The 17,068-nt window shown below is 40.5% G+C and overlaps 1 protein-coding gene across 1 annotated transcript; it reads right to left on the bottom strand.

Annotated features, from left to right (window-relative positions):
• Positions 1-310: 310 nt before the first annotated feature.
• slc16a5a (solute carrier family 16 member 5a) lies at positions 311-16,739 on the bottom strand. The gene is made up of 5 exons (XM_073489569.1): positions 16,634-16,739; positions 12,136-12,593; positions 6,761-6,904; positions 5,163-6,002; positions 311-2,713 (listed from the first exon to the last, which is right to left on the bottom strand). The coding sequence occupies exons 2-5, from the start codon at positions 12,488-12,490 to the stop codon at positions 2,439-2,441; spliced, it is 1,614 nt and encodes a 537-aa protein (XP_073345670.1). The 5' UTR covers positions 12,491-12,593; positions 16,634-16,739; the 3' UTR covers positions 311-2,438.
• Positions 16,740-17,068: the final 329 nt, after the last annotated feature.

Below are 17,068 nucleotides of genomic sequence, written 5' to 3'. Positions count from 1 at the left end.
AATATAATCCATCCATCCATGCATTATTCATAACTGCTTATCATTTTCAGGGTCACAGAGATATAAATTAACTCATTAATTATTATGTATTAAGTTACCCAGTAGTATATAAATAGTTGAAATTAGTCCCATATTCACCAGCTGCAACAGCAATGGGTCATTCTGCATTATGACTAGTTTTCAGTAGGCAGTCAGTAGGGCTAAAGTCTTATCAAATTAATGTAGCGCAGCTGAGTAAAAAGTGGAGTGTATGTACACACAAAATAAATATTTGGATTTCACACTCAAAAAATTCACAACAGAGACCATGTTGATATTCAAACATTTATTTTCCCCCTGATCAAAATGTATAAATAAAGTATCTATAGTAAAGTTTTACTATAATTTGGCCCAAAGCAAGACAAGCCTCAAAAAATTACTAATAAATCCTCTCATCACTGAGAAGCCTCTGGTTACACTTTTGATTACTGCAATACGGCTCTTACCTGAAATATATATTTAATCTTCAGTCGTGTGTGACGTAAAATATCTTTGTTCAAACCTGTGCAGGTGGTGATAAAGATAGATAAGCCTGTCATGTGAAGGTAAACTCAGTTACAGTGTTGTAAAACGTGTCGGTTTGAACATGTGAGCTGCTGAATCCTCAGTGCCTTCAACATATTCCTCTCGTGAGATGTTTCAGACCACGTACGAGCTGACTTTTAATATGAAATGATCTGATATTGTGATATTTTCCTGTGATTGTGTTTAGAAATACACCAGTTATACAAAAAGGCACTGTTCCATTAAGGAATGAGAAGAGAAACACAAAAACATGATTAATTTCTGCTTACACAGTACATATTCTACATGTGACAGTGAATGACAAACAGAATGTTTTTTTATATCTGCCTTCAGTGATCTAAAGCAACCCAGTCATCATCATGGGTGTAATATGCTGTTTCACATGACAGAGAAGAGAGTTTTTCTACTTTAAAACTACGTGAAGATGTCAAAAAGACAGCACTCTTGTTTTCTATATCCTGTTCTGCCTACTGTAACAAGTCAGTCATTAAAAAAATAAGTCCAGTGATTTTTCTTATTGTCAAAAATACCCCAAAAAGACCAAAAAAACAACACTAAATGTATTTTCTAACAAGTTGATATTTCTTCTTCCTCTGTGCAATAGAGCAAATTATCACATTCTTTTTTAATTGTTACTTTTTTAAAAACAATCAGTTTCCGACCTCTGAACAGTTGTTTCTCAGAGCTGGCTTTGGTCTTTTAGAGATATGTTGACAAAAAAGAAAAAAATATAGAATAATAACATTATCCTTTAACTCTTGGTAACTAAGTTGGGACATCCCTGCAATCAGTCTGTAAGAGAGGTGGGATGAACAAATACTTCATTACCGTACTTAAGCATATTTTTCAGGTATCAGTACTGACTTTTCCTCCCTACATCTGAACACAAATATCTAAACTTTCTCCTCATTACATAAAAACAGGCTCGTTACTTTAGTTTGAATGCATTTGAGGGAAATTATGGATTTTTTTCATTTGGCATCATTGCAAAATAAAATGCCTTCCCAGCATCAAAAGACTGATAGACGCTTTACCAACCTAAAATGTGGCTATTTGACATCCTGGGAATGAGACTCAACAATCAACTGTCTTTGTGGTGCGTTCAGGAACAGCTGGGACAAATCCTATGACTATGATTGATATTTGTGCTCTTTCAAAGATCTAACTACGCCATCTTTGAAAGTGTGATGAAAGGCTGATTGACTTCAAAACAGTCGAGTTATTCTCATATACTTTCTTTTCCCCTTGGCACAAAAGGGGGAACAAATATTGAAAACTCAACAAAAAATGCATCCTATAATTAAGTATTCTCTAGTGAGCAACTTTCTACTTCATTGTGTTTCCTTCAGTTGATTTCACCTGTTTATATTACTGCTAAATTTGCTCTGTATTTGACTACAACCACTTGGACTACTGTATCATTCTCAAGCTACCTACTCTTTCTTTTCTGTCTGTAAGCTCCTCATATTCTATCAAACATCTAGAAAGCATTCTGAGTGATTTCTTCAACAAAGGATCATGTATGTCTCTTGGCTTGATAAAGTGAGCTAGCTCATATATGATAGATTGTGTGATCACGGCGATAAGATCAGCAGCATGTTACAATAAACAGTACAATCACATTGTAAGTGCACATCTGTTCCATTTTGGTACGTAGGATCAAGTGTCCGACCTCGGTCACACAGTGCAAATTATTCATAGTGTTTGTTTTGACCTTTATGGTGCACCAGATGGCAGATGTTGGTCAAGAGGTGAGGTGTCATTCAGCCACAGAAGAGCAAACTCTACAACATCTGGCGCACCGAACAAGCTCACGCGAACATTACAGAATAATCTGAAAACTGTGTGAACCAGAGTGTGATGTGTGAGCAGGCTCAGAGGCTGGTGATATACTCTGCCCCGTTAGCAGAGGCCTTGTCTTTGTCTCCCTCCGTGGGCACGCTGCTGTACTGACAGCCGGGAACTATGTCGATCGCGGCGGGTCTTGCTGGTTCAGGCGGTGCTGATGGTTGACCCTGCATTAACGACTTCCTGTCCCTTTTGTCGAGCCAGCAGAAAGACACCATGAGGAACACGGCGGCTGAGGCAACGACGGCACTGCAGGCGAAGAAGACGTGGTAGTACTGGCCCGTCCTGTCCACCAGGACTCCTGCGAGAACAAGAAGAGTCATCGTTAGTGCCGGCATTTTATGTTTGTTCATTTGTTGGTCATATTTTATTTTTACTATTTTCTTCTACAATTTCCTAGAAAGCAAAACATATAGATTCAGAAGAAGGCAAATAAAAGGGCTAAACAACTTCAAGGAACTAGAATTACCGCTCGCGGCTGTAATGCCTCCAAACATCAGTCAAGTTGCTGTTACTGAAGAATGGCCAAAACATTTTTCACAGATTATGATGTCACAGTGAAGTTGAACTTTGACCTTTTAAATATGAAATACCATTACTTCCTCATTTTTTTCGAGATGTTTGTGCAATATTTTGTTGTAGTTAACATCAGAGCCAAAGTAGCACATTTTTAAATTAATTAATATGTATAATTTACTTTTACTTGTAAAAAGTAGCTTGTTAAGTTACTTTTGATACTTAAGTACATTTAATATTAGATACTTTAAGACTTTCACTTAAGTACTATTCCTATAGGTGACTTTTACTTTTACCAAATAATTACTTTAACATGATATCTTTACTTTGTCAATGTCAAAATTTGTTTACTTGCAAATAGAACGCACAAAGTCAAGTGAAGTGTTTCTCTTCTACAGATCATAGTAACCATGTGTGTGTTTTGTTGATCAGCCTTTTTTCAGTTGAGTGTGACCAGGCTAAAGAGCAAACCAGGTGTAAAGTGGTTTGGTTGTGACTTGTATCTGTGGTTACATCACTGCCCGGATACATGAGCCTTTAGATAAACAGGGGGAAGCATACCTGTTATTTGAGACAAGGAGCCTCTGCCCTTTACACCACTATTCTGACTCTAAGCTACAGTCCTCCAAAATAAAGCTCAGACTCACAGTGCTGAAATGTAACTGAATACACTCGCTGAAGCACTGCTATTAGTAGAAATTGAAGATACTTGTAAGTAAGGTCTTCAAAGCAGGACTTTTACGCGTGGCAGTCTTTGTCTTTGTGCTTAAGTGAAGGAAGTGAACACTTCTTCCACCAGTGCAGACTCGTCTCTTTTGTTCTGTGTAGCGGACAAAATGACTGAGAACATGATGTTATTTACAGCTACAGCCTCGAGCGGGAGGGGCTTAGCCTGCTATTTCTGCCATTCACATAACACACAAGCAGAAATGTGTGCACAAAAGCACACATAAACACACATGCAGGAAATCTGACCACACATACAGTATGTGTTTTAAGTTTTCTAGACAGAAAAGATGCAGCATTGAGCTGGACTGAGCTGTAGGGTCACTGTTAGTGTTAAAGGTGTTGATATTTACAGAGCTGCTCCGGAGGTTTGATTTCATCGCTTTGCAGAGCACAAGGTTACTACATGTCAAATGCTATCACCACAGCAAAAAGCTGTGTCACGAGTCTCTGAATTCACAACTTGATTTGACTTTCAACTTTAAGGTCATAATTTGATTCAAAATTTGTAAAGATCATCAGATCATTGTTTATTTTGTCCCAACAACGGTTATTTCCTTGTTCAAATTGTTCTATAAAACGATAGGGGTATTTTACAACAACAGCTTGACTTTGTTCTGGAGAACTTTAGCAGGTTAGAGTTTGACAAGTTCGACTAATATTCACCAAAAAAAAATCAACAATAAACAACAAAACATAGAAATTCAGTTTCTACAGTTTGTTTTTTTGTCCAGAGTGAACCATCTTTCCAAACAAATCAGTTAAAGATCTCTGGCAGTATTATCAGGTCAGCTCACTTCTTCCCTCACGAGTAAACCATCTTTACAAACAAATCATTAAAGGATCTCTGAAACATCTCCATTGTATCTGCATTGAATCTGATCACTTTTCTTTATAGCTTTGGTTCTTTCGATACTATCTAATGCGTTTATCGTATTGTTTGGTATTGGTATGTGGTATCAAAAAAGTATAGAAAAAAAAAAATCAGCATCAGTATCAATACCTTTGAACATGCTACAACAAACTAATTCAAAGCCAATAAAAACAATAAACTTTTTTTTTAACTCAAACAATGAACCAATTCCACCTCCAGAACAACTGAATAGACACTACAGATGAATAGAGTCACGTTTTAACCAGGAAACGTCCCCAGTTGATTACTTACATGAACTTTTTCTCTTACATGAACTCTTGAACTTCTTTAGTTCAAGTTTTATGAAATTTTGTCCTAAAATGTGTAAATTATATAATCTAATTAAATATGCACTCATTTGATTTAATGCATTGAAAATAAATCTGAACTAAAATAAACCTCTAACTGTGTATATTGGATGTTTTGTGCAAAATCAAAAATGGTGTTTTCACCTGAAGTGTTTCACTTTAAATCTGCTTGAACCTGTAAAACCACCGTGAGGCAGATTCCATCTAGGATGTTGCATCATGATGCGCCTGTGTCCTACATTCCCACCATATCTGCCTCCTCCATCTCCTCCCCTCTCTGTGTTTACCTGCCAGTGGAGGCCCGATGAGCAGCGTGATGCTCTCCATGATAGCGAGCAGGCCGAGAGCTGAGGGGAAGCGGCTCATCTCCACGGTATCCATGAGGACGGTGAACATCAGGGAGCCCACCACGCTCATGGACAGCCCGTAGACGACCACGTAAATCAGCAGTACTTTGAAGCTGGGCCCGATGCAGCAGATACTGTTACTGAGCCCGTTGACCAGTAGAGCCGCGGCAAAAACGTAAATGTGTCGCCCTTTGAACCAGGGCAGGTTAAAGATGATGCCCATGGGTGGGCGCACCACAATGTTAACGATCCCCAGGATGGAGAGCAGCAGTGCGGCGCGGCTCTGCTCCATGTCGTTTGCTGTGGCGTAGGGAACCAGGTACACCAGGGGCACCACGAAGCCCAGCATCATCCAGGTGATGCCTATAGAGTACACACAGTAACGAGAGTTGTTGCAGAACTGATCAAAGGCCATGTGTTTGCTCATGGAATCCACCAGGTAGCTCCATATCAACCTCAGCAGCCCTTTCTCCTTCTTTACTTTATCCTCCTCTGGCGGAAGAGGTCCATGGTTCATCAGCGGCTGGCCACGATGTTTGGCGGGCTGCAGGGGCCTCATCACGGCTCCGCACACGCAGCAGTTCAGCAGGACGGCCCCCAAAACCAGGAAGCTGCCCCTCCAGCCCAGCTCTGTGTGGAGGTAGTTACCCAGGACAGGTAGAGTGCACAGTCCCAGAGCGGTGCCTGTCGACGACATGGCGTTGGCGAACGCACGGCGACGCACAAAGTAGTGCCCGAGGATCGTCACAGCTGGCTGGAAGCTGAAGCAGAAACCAAGACCTGGAACAATGAAAGAAGACATTGGTATAATCGGTCGTTTTCAAGTGTTTAACAATTTCTTTTGCTTTATGCTTTTCATTGTCTGTAAATAATCAAATAATAATAATAATAATAAAAAGTCAAATGTGTAGTATATATAGATGTGTTACATAAGGATGCACCAATACTGATAATAACTTAAAATAACTCTAATACTGAAACATCGGCTGCTGCTATCGGTGAACACGACCTTATTTGCTGACAGGCTGATAGCAGTCAACGTGACAGTTTTTAGCTGATACTGATGTTTGCCCGATATGCGAGTTACATCAAGACTGGTCTTTCCCAGCCTAATTTTAAATCTTTTCAGAACAACAATACTCCAATTTAGAGTTGTCTTATCACAACGTAGCTCTTGTTTTTGCACTTTTTCAGCTGTCATTCCAATCTGATCCAATAAGATAAAATATAATAAGTGCTCATCAAGTTAATAGCTGGTCAGACGGATAGATTAGTTAAAGTTAAGGGCCTTTCAGACACAATCTGATAATAGCACCACTGCACTCTGAAACACATGACAGCTTTCTGAAAAAAGATTTCCTTCCTTCAGCTTTTCCTAATTTCTGGTTTGCTCTCCTCCAACTCCTGAGAAAAATATCTGTCACTTCAGCTGCTTAACTTTTGCTGTGAGCTGGGCAGGTAGTGTAGCGTAGCGTTGTGTGTAACCACGGTTATCAAGCGTCAGCTCGTGATAATAAATCTGTCGAATGTTCGCTGACCTGTAATAACCCCAGCTGTGATGTAGAGCTGGCTGATGGACTGGGTAAATGAACTGGCAGCCATTCCAAGCCCACTCAGGACTCCGCCCAACATGACTGTCGCCCGGCAACCAAGTCTCTCCACCAGCACGCTACAAAAGGGACCTGTGGATCAAATGCAATGCTCTTAGTTAATGCATACCACAGCAGAAATGGGCAAAGGCTTCTGGGTAATTTTCTTAATCCTACAGCAGGTTTCACATAACTTGTGTTTAGCTGTGATATGTACAAGCTGAGGGAAAGCACTTAAAGCATGACTGAAAGTATGTTTGCTCTCTTAACGTATGATAGAAGTACAGTAACTGTCAGTCCAGTATTTGTTTTGTAAATTAGTATGAAAATATAGTGTGTTTTTAGGACAAATCTATGGAAGCTCTGAGTGGCAAGTGAGAAAAAAAAAATTCTGGTGATCCATTTTCATGTTGTTGTTTTTTTTGGCAGGATCATTTTTCAAAACAGAAGACATGACAGTACTCTTTTCTGGCTTTCCAACACACAATATAGGTACAACTTTTACAAATGATCCTAAAAAAAACAAAAACATACAAATAAAAATCACCTGCTACCTCTTTTTACGAATTGACTATTTGCAAACCAACTTTAAAGGTGCATATCGCCACCTATTATATCGGAGTGTGTAGGAGCTAATATCGTTGGCTTCATTTATTATTTTACTTTCTTTTAAATTTGTTTTCACACATGATAAAAAGGAGATAAATTGAAAACGTATCACGAGAATTTTTTCTCTTACTTGCCTCTCGGGGCTTCCGTACAAATCAGTCATCAGTGCTGGATGTATTTTTCCATCTCTACGACGTAATTTTGCATAAATCGTTTGTCGTACCTTTTAGTGAAAATAATCTTTAAAAAAGGTTTGTGTTTCATTGTTTTAATCCAGGGCTGCCCCAAAACTTTGAAAAGTGATCCTGCAGAAAAATTAAAAAAATTCACATGCCAAAATTTTCACAATTGAAAAAGAAAAAAAGCTTAAAAAAAATGTTAATGGCAAAACTTTTTTTCCACCTGTTTCAAATCTTATCCTGGAAAATAAAATCCCAAACTATCACAGAGTTGACAAAAATAAATAAATAAACATTTCTGTGAACAGGTTCACAGATGATAAAAACAAAAAACATTTTTATTGTAATTTGCCCTCAGGGCTTCCTTAGAAACCTGTTATCAGTTCTCAACATATTTTCCTGTCTTTACTACGTCATTTGCCTAAACTGCTGCTCATAAATAATCTTTGCCTGAAGCCTCAGCACTAAAAAAAAGTCAGTATATCGGTTAAAGGTCACAAACAGTGTTGGTTAATTCGACACCCACTGGCAGTGCCTTCGTTGTTCAGCAATAAGGCTGAAAGGTACCAATGGAGATAAATGTGGACCTAACTGAGCCTACATAAATAAGCCAGGAGGCAGAGAGTGTTTAAAGGCTAATATTTGCAGATTTTCACTCAAGAGTCACCTTAAGACATTGCATACAGTTTAAAGGATCACTTTACTTTAAGGTCAGCTAACTTTACAACTTCTGAATCTTAAACCCACAAAGTTCTCGGAGGCGGTGCCTGCGAACATCGTCTGATGTTGAGCGGCTCAAACTTTGTGCAGCTTAATGAAGATAAACCTCAAATTCTTGTCACATTTCTGTCAGATCAGGAAAATTTACAAGATCAAAGCATTCCTGTCTGCAAAAACCATGAGAACTGTGTGTAATTATCACACAACCCCAAACTATTGTTGCTCTTTATATTGCTGAACTGGTAAAAAGTCCTCCTACATACCTCTGCTCTGTTCAGAGTGCGGCAGCTGGAAGGATAAGTCTGGTGTTAAATCACATTCCTCTTTTTGTCTGTCCCCTAAGGCCACTGACTCCTACTGAAGACGTAAAACTCACAAACGGCTCACAGATATATTAATTTTTTTCGTTATATTTGTAGAAAATCTCTTACCGACCTCCAACAGCAGTCAATAAATCGAATGCTCTGACAAATCCAAGAAAAAAATCCAGTAACTGTGACCGTCACAGGCCTCTAATAACTCTGCCCATGTACTCATTGCACGTGCTATTATAGTACATATAATATTGCTTATATTATATATAAACTCTAAACTAATATTTATATTAAAAAAATTGCAAGAGCTTTTAGTGAGTTAGTGGAACAAGAATGGAGGAGATAGGGCAGCCAGTTCATTACGATAATGTGCAGGGAGACATGAAAATAGATAGATAGACAGGAAATAACACAATCGGAGGGCGTGTTGTTCAGCTTCTAAATCAGTCGGACAAAGCACCCAGCCCCTGAGCCGAAGAACAGGAAGGAGGTGGCATTTTTTGGTTGGATACTACAGCCCCAGATCTAAATGTAAGAACTGAATGTATGATGATTGAAAGGCCTTTTTGTGTCACCCTGTGAATTTTTGGTATTCAGATTTTTAATACTCGTGAAAAATGGTGAAAAAGGTCTTTCCGTCCTGAGGCAGTTAAACAGAGGCCGAGTGTGGCACGGAGAAAGGCCTGGATGTGAGGAGGGATTCAGGGACTCACTTATTTGAGCCACAAACGAGTCAAAAACCTTAAAAACAAACTCAAAAAAAAATCTTTGCAGTGTAAATTCAGAGAGGGATCGAGGAAGGTAAAACTTAACAGTAATGACATGGACCAGTGCTAATGTTTTTAATATAACCACAGGCTGCTTTGACAAAAAGCAGTGCGGGAGGTTCTTACTGACCACCATAGACAAACTATGTATGTATGTAAACAAAGACGTCTTCTCCTTGCTGACAAGGACATGAGGGAACTCATATTAAAAAATGATGATGATTATTACTATTTTTTGATCATCTTTGCTGTTAAATGGAGTGAAATGTGGTGCGACAGAAAGAGGTGGAGGAAACGTTACGAAAACAATCTGATAACATGAACACGTGACAGAACATCGAGTAACTTTCACCCACTTGTTTTCCTCCCAGGTAACAACAGTGGTCGCTCTGTTGGCAGACAGGGAGGGAGGGAGGACGGTAGAGGAAAGGGAATTTAAGCTTGATAACATTAACACAGACCAGGACTGATTGTTCAGGTGTCACCACACAGATTTATTCTGATAAAAATGACGGTGCAGAAGTTTATTAACACCCACAGATGGACTTTATTCTCATTTTAACCACATTAGACTGATTGTACAAGTTGAGTCGGCTCGGTGGCAACATCAAGGGTAAAACGACCACGTTGCTCCGCCGTCCACTCCTTTATTTACTCTCCTGAATTTTTCTGATAAGGGATTAATAACATTTAATATCTTCTTCTTCTTAAAACTAATCTGAAAACATGGGCACCCCACAAACACTGAGTGACTATCACCCACTTCAGTTTCAGTGGTATCAGTGTTGCATCTTGCAGCCAGACTAACTACATTCCTCCTGGTAAGTGTGTGAAAGGGTTGGATAATATACTGCGAAATGACCCTCATCTATTCAAACCTTTATCTCTTTTGTGACACTATCAAAACCTCTCAGGGACTGAATACAGTGTGCAAAATGCAGAATAAAAACCTCCATGTCACAAAATCTATCAACAGATGGAAAGATAAAGTTAGCAAAGTAAATATCTGGTTAAATTAGTTACTGTAGAGTTGATTAGTAACCAAACTTTCACCTTGTTCCTCTATATTGACTTTATATGTTCTTGCACAGCCAACACTACTTCCCTTTTTCATGCAGGTTACATAATGGGTCGATGAGGAAGGAAGCAGACATTACTACTGACTGGAGAGAGAGCCTGTTTGTGCACCACACTGAGAAGCTTCATGACAGGATAAAGTATTCTTTGTACAATTATCAGCAGACCCTAAAATACCCAACCGTCTATGATCAACACATTTTAAGCAATAGCCATCCAGAGTATTTACATTGTGTAGTTTCATCTCTATATAGCAGTTTCCATTGTAAGTGGCAAGTTTGCAATTCTAATCACCTACCCACACACATGTGATTCACAGGAAAATGCATCGTCATGTTTTGAATTTTATCTCACTGATATCAGCCTCTTTGTTTACTTTTACTCAACCGTATCACAAACTCAAACATTTCTCCTGCTGCTGCTGCCACATTAAATACATTCAGACAGCGAAACACGGGGTGGAAACACAATGTAATCGCATCTACAGAACAAGATATTCATTTTTTCGTTGTATTTTTGAAAGCGGGTGAGTTTTAAATCTTGGAGAGAGAGATGGTACAAGAGAGACCGGCCACAGTTCTCTGTTAGATGAAGAAACTGCTTTTGCTGTTTCCACCAGTCAAACCAGGCCAGGACATCTTCAAAGATAACTTTAAAGGAACCCTTTTTATAAATTTCATAACATTTTTATTCATATGAAAAAAAAATGTACTTTCTGTTGGACAAAATATAACAAAATTACCAAATTACTTCTGCTGAACAGTGACCGCTGTGGCCACTGTGTGTTGTCAGTTACACAGCAATATATAGCAAAAGTTAGCAATTAGCCACCATATGCTCATATATGGTCATACGAGACCAAGTAAGGCTGTAGCAGCAAAACCTTGGAGTGTTTACATTTAAAGGAAAAGTTCACCCAGAAATGATTTTTTTTCAATTCAGGTGAAGTTTCGTTGTCCACAAAACATTTCTGGAGCTTCACAGCAAAACAGTGTTGCAGCATTGTCCTCAACAACTGAAGTAGATGGAGACTTACGCCAGACGAACTGTATGGAGCCATTTTATGTTGTTTTATTAGACAAGTCTCCATCTACTTCAGTTGTTTAGGAGAATGCTGCGACTCTGTTTTGTTATGTAGCTCCAGAAATGTTTTTTGGACTACGAAACTTCAAGACAATGACTGAATTTTCATTTCTGGGTGAACTGTTCTTTTATGCAAGGTGCATTTCACTGCTTCTGACTTCAACATTTCATTGGAACAGCATGAATGTGCTATTTCATATTTCAGGAGTTACACAGCGTCCCTTCCAACCCTGAATTCTTGGTGTGTAGCTCACTGAAGTCCCTGTGGGTTGTGGGTGAGAAACGAGCTACACTTTCTCATGGAATAATCTGCTTTAAATCAACACCAACACAGCAAGACTCTCTCTCAGGTTTCCCATTTTCCCCGTACAACAACAGCAGGTAGGGACTAAAGTTACCCCGGGTAAGGGGGCAAATAATAAAATAATATGGTGGAAATTTTCCAACTAAAATATATCCTGTTGCTTGATTTATTAGACAGTTTGATTACACAACATTTATGATAAACTTAAGAAATGTAATTTGCAAATTAATTAAACGGAGCCCAGTTTATTATCCCGGTTTGTCTACTTTACCTCCTGCATGAAGCACTGATGTCATGATGGAGGGCACCCAGGAGGTTTCACTGTTGGAGGCATGAAAGTCATTCTGCAGGTCGGTGTAGAAGATTCCCACGCAGGAGGGAAATGCCACGGTCAAAGCCAGGACCATTATCGTGGCAACCAGCACCACCCAGCCCCAACCTCCATCCGGAGCTGCGACTGCTCCCTTCACGGCCCCGGCTTTTCCCCGTCCGCCCTCCTCGGATTCACAGTCGTTGGCCTCTGGACCTTTCTCCTGTTCCATGCCGTTGACCTGCTCACAAACCACAGAGGCCTGCGAGTGGAGGCAGCGATCGCTCGTCCCTCTGAATCCATTCCTCTGAGTCATTTTCTACTCTGCAGTTCAGGCGAGGCTCCCGTGTTAGCTCTGCAGGGTGTGTAGTTACGTTTGAGGCCCATGTCACTGTAACGGCTGCAACCTTTAAGGGCACCTATAACAACAAAGCAAACAATCCATCAGGTTGTGTGGAGCTGCTGAAGTTCTGAGAGGCTGTCGGTCCACCTCTTTGATCCAGACTGGGGCTGAACCACATGGAAAAACATATCATTTAGGATTTGACAGATGTTGCGATTCACGCTGGATCATTTTGCATAAAAGTTAAAATTTTCGCCGAATCATGATGATGTGACATTTGTTGGAGTCGGTAACAAACATGTTTTCTTACGTCTGGAGAACAAGATTTGAAGGCCAGGACATCTCTGCAGCCCTACAGAGTTAATTACAATGTTTGGTCACATTCACTCTGTGATCCAGGTTACTGGTAAACAGTTTGCATCGTCTCCCTCATGTACACTCCTGACAAGCATTTTGATACGGATACCAAATCTATGTTGATAATACTTTATTTTCCGCCAAAAAAATGTATCTTCCTACAGCAGACTCCCACGGTTGACATTTCACAGCCTGTGGTTTTCTGTGACAAACAAGTCAGAGTTTAAACGCCTTGTTGTATACGTCCTCTCCGTTATAAACACTTTTTTTCCCTATATTTAAGCTCATGAGACTTAATATCACGCTATTTTCAGGCCATGTCGCGATACACAATACATATCTCGATATTTTGAAATCTTCTCTAAAGTACTTCATAGGACCTGGAGACAAAATCAAATATCACAATAATTTTGACCAAAAAGGCCCAACTTTGATATCAACATTGAGACAATATTGTAGGGATGACTACTGGTCACACAATGAGATTTTTGATAAATAATTTGCCATAAAAATTAAACACTTTGTGTCAGAATGTTGAACAATCAGTAAAGGAATAAAGCTCAGTACAACTTACTCAAGTACTGTTTCTTAAGTACAATTTTTAGGTACTTTACTTGAGTATTTCCTTTTTCTGATACTTATTTGATACATTTAGTTACTAGTTACTTTGCAGACTATTCAGTGGCGATAGGCTCTTAATTGTGACAAAGCAGATAGTGTTGTGGTCGGGACATTGTGTGAGACGATGTTGCATCAGAACCAAAGTAGCACTTTTTTAAATTAGTTTATTTTATCTGCAATCTGACAGAAAAAAATCCCTGATAATCGGACAACGATAATCGAAACAACGCTGAATATCAGCTAATCGGTCTTACCCTAATCAGGAGTACCTGGACAGAACAGAGAGAACATGCGAACTCCACAGAGAAAGGCCAGAAATCGAACCCTCGACGTTCTTGTTGTAAGACGACAGTGACAGTACTACTGTAATCATTATGATGGAGGTGTATCTCATTTCAAGCCCTGGCTGACATGACATGTTCCACGTCAGGGTGGAACAGATGCGGTCATATAAGCCATAAACACACGAATGCACAAACAAACAAATTGCTCCCAGTTTTTATTACGTTGCTCGGTGCGTCAGACAACATTGTGCTGCCAGGAGACTGCACCAGCATGGGAGGAGAGATCATTCTGCAAACCTGTTGCGAATGGAGAAGTCACTGCAGACAAGTTCACAGACAAAACACAGACAAAACACAGACAAGACGATGAGTTGTGTCCTCCCACACAGCTGCGCGACTCAGCAACAATATCTGCAATGACTGATTTGACAAATGCCGTCCAGCCTCTTTATTCAGCTTGACTGTCAGAAAGTCAACAGCTGGTCAACAAACCTGAGGCTATGAACACAAGTGTATGGAGAGAGGTAAACAATAATGAATGAAAAATGACTTATGACTCTTATAAACCAAACAATAAAACACAGTAGATAATAGATTCAGAGAAACCAGCTCAAAGTCCAATTATAGTAATCGAAACAAAGGCATGATTAATCTTCATGCATCACTAAATGAATAAAAATGACCTCATCTTTCGATGCTTGTGAGGTGGCTGATGACAGACTTTATGTTGCTAAAGGTTCAGAGTCAGAATCAAAAACCACCTACAGTTCTTGTCCCCCTGTGCAGAATGCAAACCCTCAGAGGCCTGCAGCAAACTCATTTCCTGTACGTGCTCCATAGCTAAGAGGCCTTCGCTTCTGTTTCTATCAGCACTTTAAATCAGAAAATGTCATCCAGGACTTCATGTCTGCAGGTCAGAGAGAGAGAGCGAGGTAACAAAGGAGCAGTCTGATGGGTTTAAGGAATCTGGCGAGCATGAGACTAACATGCACTTGTGAAAAAAAGCCTGAATGAAAAAGCCCTCTGTGTCAAATGTTCCAGCACATTTCCTCCTCTAAAGACTCTTGATGCCATTTCCAGATGCACCATCGACGGAGCAGAGCAGTGTCTCCTGAGATTGCTGAAAATGAAACTCTTAGCTGATGTCACTGTACACCTCCTAACCCACTGTACTTATTACAAATACTTTGGCTCAAATTTCACAACTGCAAAACTCCTGATGCAAAGAGCCAAACTAGGTTGCACAAGCTTGCCTCGAATCCAAACAGTCCAGCACATAATTGCCGTATTTACACTTCAGTTTCTCACCTAACTCTTGGAAAGAAAACGAATATGGGTGTTTCCAAAATGCCAATATTTTTCTTTTAAAGGTGAATTTTAGTCATACACATTAAAAATCTAAAATGATCAACAGAATGTGAAGAAATCACAGTTTTGACATTATTGCATTATGTAGTCTGTTGCACAGATGTCTATTGAAGTTAGCATGCTAACCAGCTAGCCCTGGCCCGTCCTGGTCCAAAGCTCCCTTGCTAGCAGCGTAACACATCGACATTTCCCCGGTACTCTGAGCTCCCAGACTGGACTGCTAGCTGCATGGCTAAATGAGCTAACGTTAGCTACAGTTAGCAGCAGCTAGTTATTCTGGTGATATGCTGCCTCCCTATTTGTTTTGGGTATAAATTCAACAGGATGCTAGTTCTTTAAGAAAGGAGGTTAAAGTTTTAGTCACATTATGTTTAATCGCGTTTGCCAGCTTCTTCCCTCACTCTCTAACTTTCTCCCAGAAGTTATATGATCCGTCTACCAATCTTATGGATTTCTCTGGTTTGGACATTGTCGGAAAAAACCTCCACAACATAAATAACGGCCATCTTGTTGTTTTTCCGATGTTTTAATGCGGAATTCTTACATGTTATACTTTCGAAGTAGTGCGATTAAAAAGTGGACTTATCTTCACTCCTGTTTATCAACCTGACTGCAGCAGCGACTGACCCTCCACTGTCGGATGTTTATGCTGTGTAATGTTGTCTGCTGACTGGAGCAGGAGGGGAAACGTGATTTACTTCATGAAGGCAACATTACGGACACAGAACCGACTAGCGTACAGTAAAGAAATCTTAAATAAATACTAAATTATCGCAACATATTACAACTCTGAGTGTGTTCAGTGTGTGCGTCTGTCCCTCTTCCTATCCTGAGTGTATAATGGATCAGCCAGGGGGGGGGGGAGGCCTCGCATATCTCAGCAATCTGAGCCACCAAGCCATGACATCCTGTTTTTCAGCCCCTCCAGCAGAGCCATGTGTCCTCTTGCACATCCATTACATTTGATTAAAGCTGTCAGGAGGGAAAAGGAGGGTGTTTGGAGAATATTCTCCATTTCAGCCCCCTTGATAGATAAATAAAAAGTGATGCTGAGCAGCTGGTCTTCCCTGTGGGACAGCCCGTGGAGGGATGAGAGCGCTGCCTAACTATCTGTCGCCTGTTTCACATGACAGAAAGTGGGATATTTTTCTGAGCTTTGTCAGGTTTTATTGTTTTGCTCTGGACACGTTTCCAGCTGGATTAACACAGTCTTTTTTAACCAGCTTCACCCACGTGGCAACTCGCATATACATCGGGTTTTTTTATGGCTTAAAAAAAGACGGATTTTCACCAGCTTTACACAATCGCTACATTAAAAGTATGGCACAAAAAAATAAATAATCCCACATCAATCTTTTGTTCCCATCTGTGTTATTTCACCCTGAACATCACTGGCGCAGCACTTTCGGAGCACAGAGGAAGCGATTAAATCAGAAATATGTCCCGTTTCTTCCCTGAATGTGTAAATAAAACAACAAATAATCACCTTGTTGATGTTATTCGCGGTCGTCCAGCCCCGGTCAGACCCCCCCCCCCCCACAGACACACACACACACACACGCACGCACAGGCGCGGTCGCTCCTCGATGACTGCCGGGCAGCTGCTGGTCCTCCTCCCCCGTCACGGAGCTCCTTCCAGCGGCCGCCCGGTGGGAGGAGACTGAGCGTCGTGTGTGTGTGTGTGTGTGTGTGTGTGTGTGTGTGTGTGTGTGTGTGTGTGTGTGTGTGCAGGCCCCAGCCCCGAGCACCGGCCCTGCGGCACCACACACAGGCGGAAAAAAGGTGGTGTGAGACCCGAGACTCTGCATCAGGAGCCGTAATGGTGGACACGATGTACAGACGACCGGGCCGCTGCTCTCCACACAGCGTTACAGTCTGTGTAGCGTTACTGTGGTACCCGAGTACAATTATACTCGAGTAT

This window comes from Pagrus major, chromosome 20 (assembly GCF_040436345.1).
Source record: "Pagrus major chromosome 20, Pma_NU_1.0".
Lineage (NCBI taxonomy): Eukaryota > Metazoa > Chordata > Actinopteri > Spariformes > Sparidae > Pagrus > Pagrus major.
The sequence above is the reverse complement of the archived record's forward strand: the minus strand, read 5'-3'. Positions and strand labels throughout refer to the sequence as shown.

Bases quoted from the DNA above. Each gene is read 5' to 3' on its own strand.
- slc16a5a (XM_073489569.1), bottom strand. From the start codon at position 12,490: ATGACTCAGAGGAATGGATTCAGAGGGACGAGCGATCGCTGCCTCCAC. The intron at 6,003-6,760 runs GTCAGCGAACAT...TCATTGTTCCAG, and splicing joins CACAGCTGGGGTTATTACAG to GTCTTGGTTTCTGCTTCAGC. The intron at 2,714-5,162 runs GTAAACACAGAG...TTGTTCTCGCAG, and splicing joins CATCGGGCCTCCACTGGCAG to GAGTCCTGGTGGACAGGACG.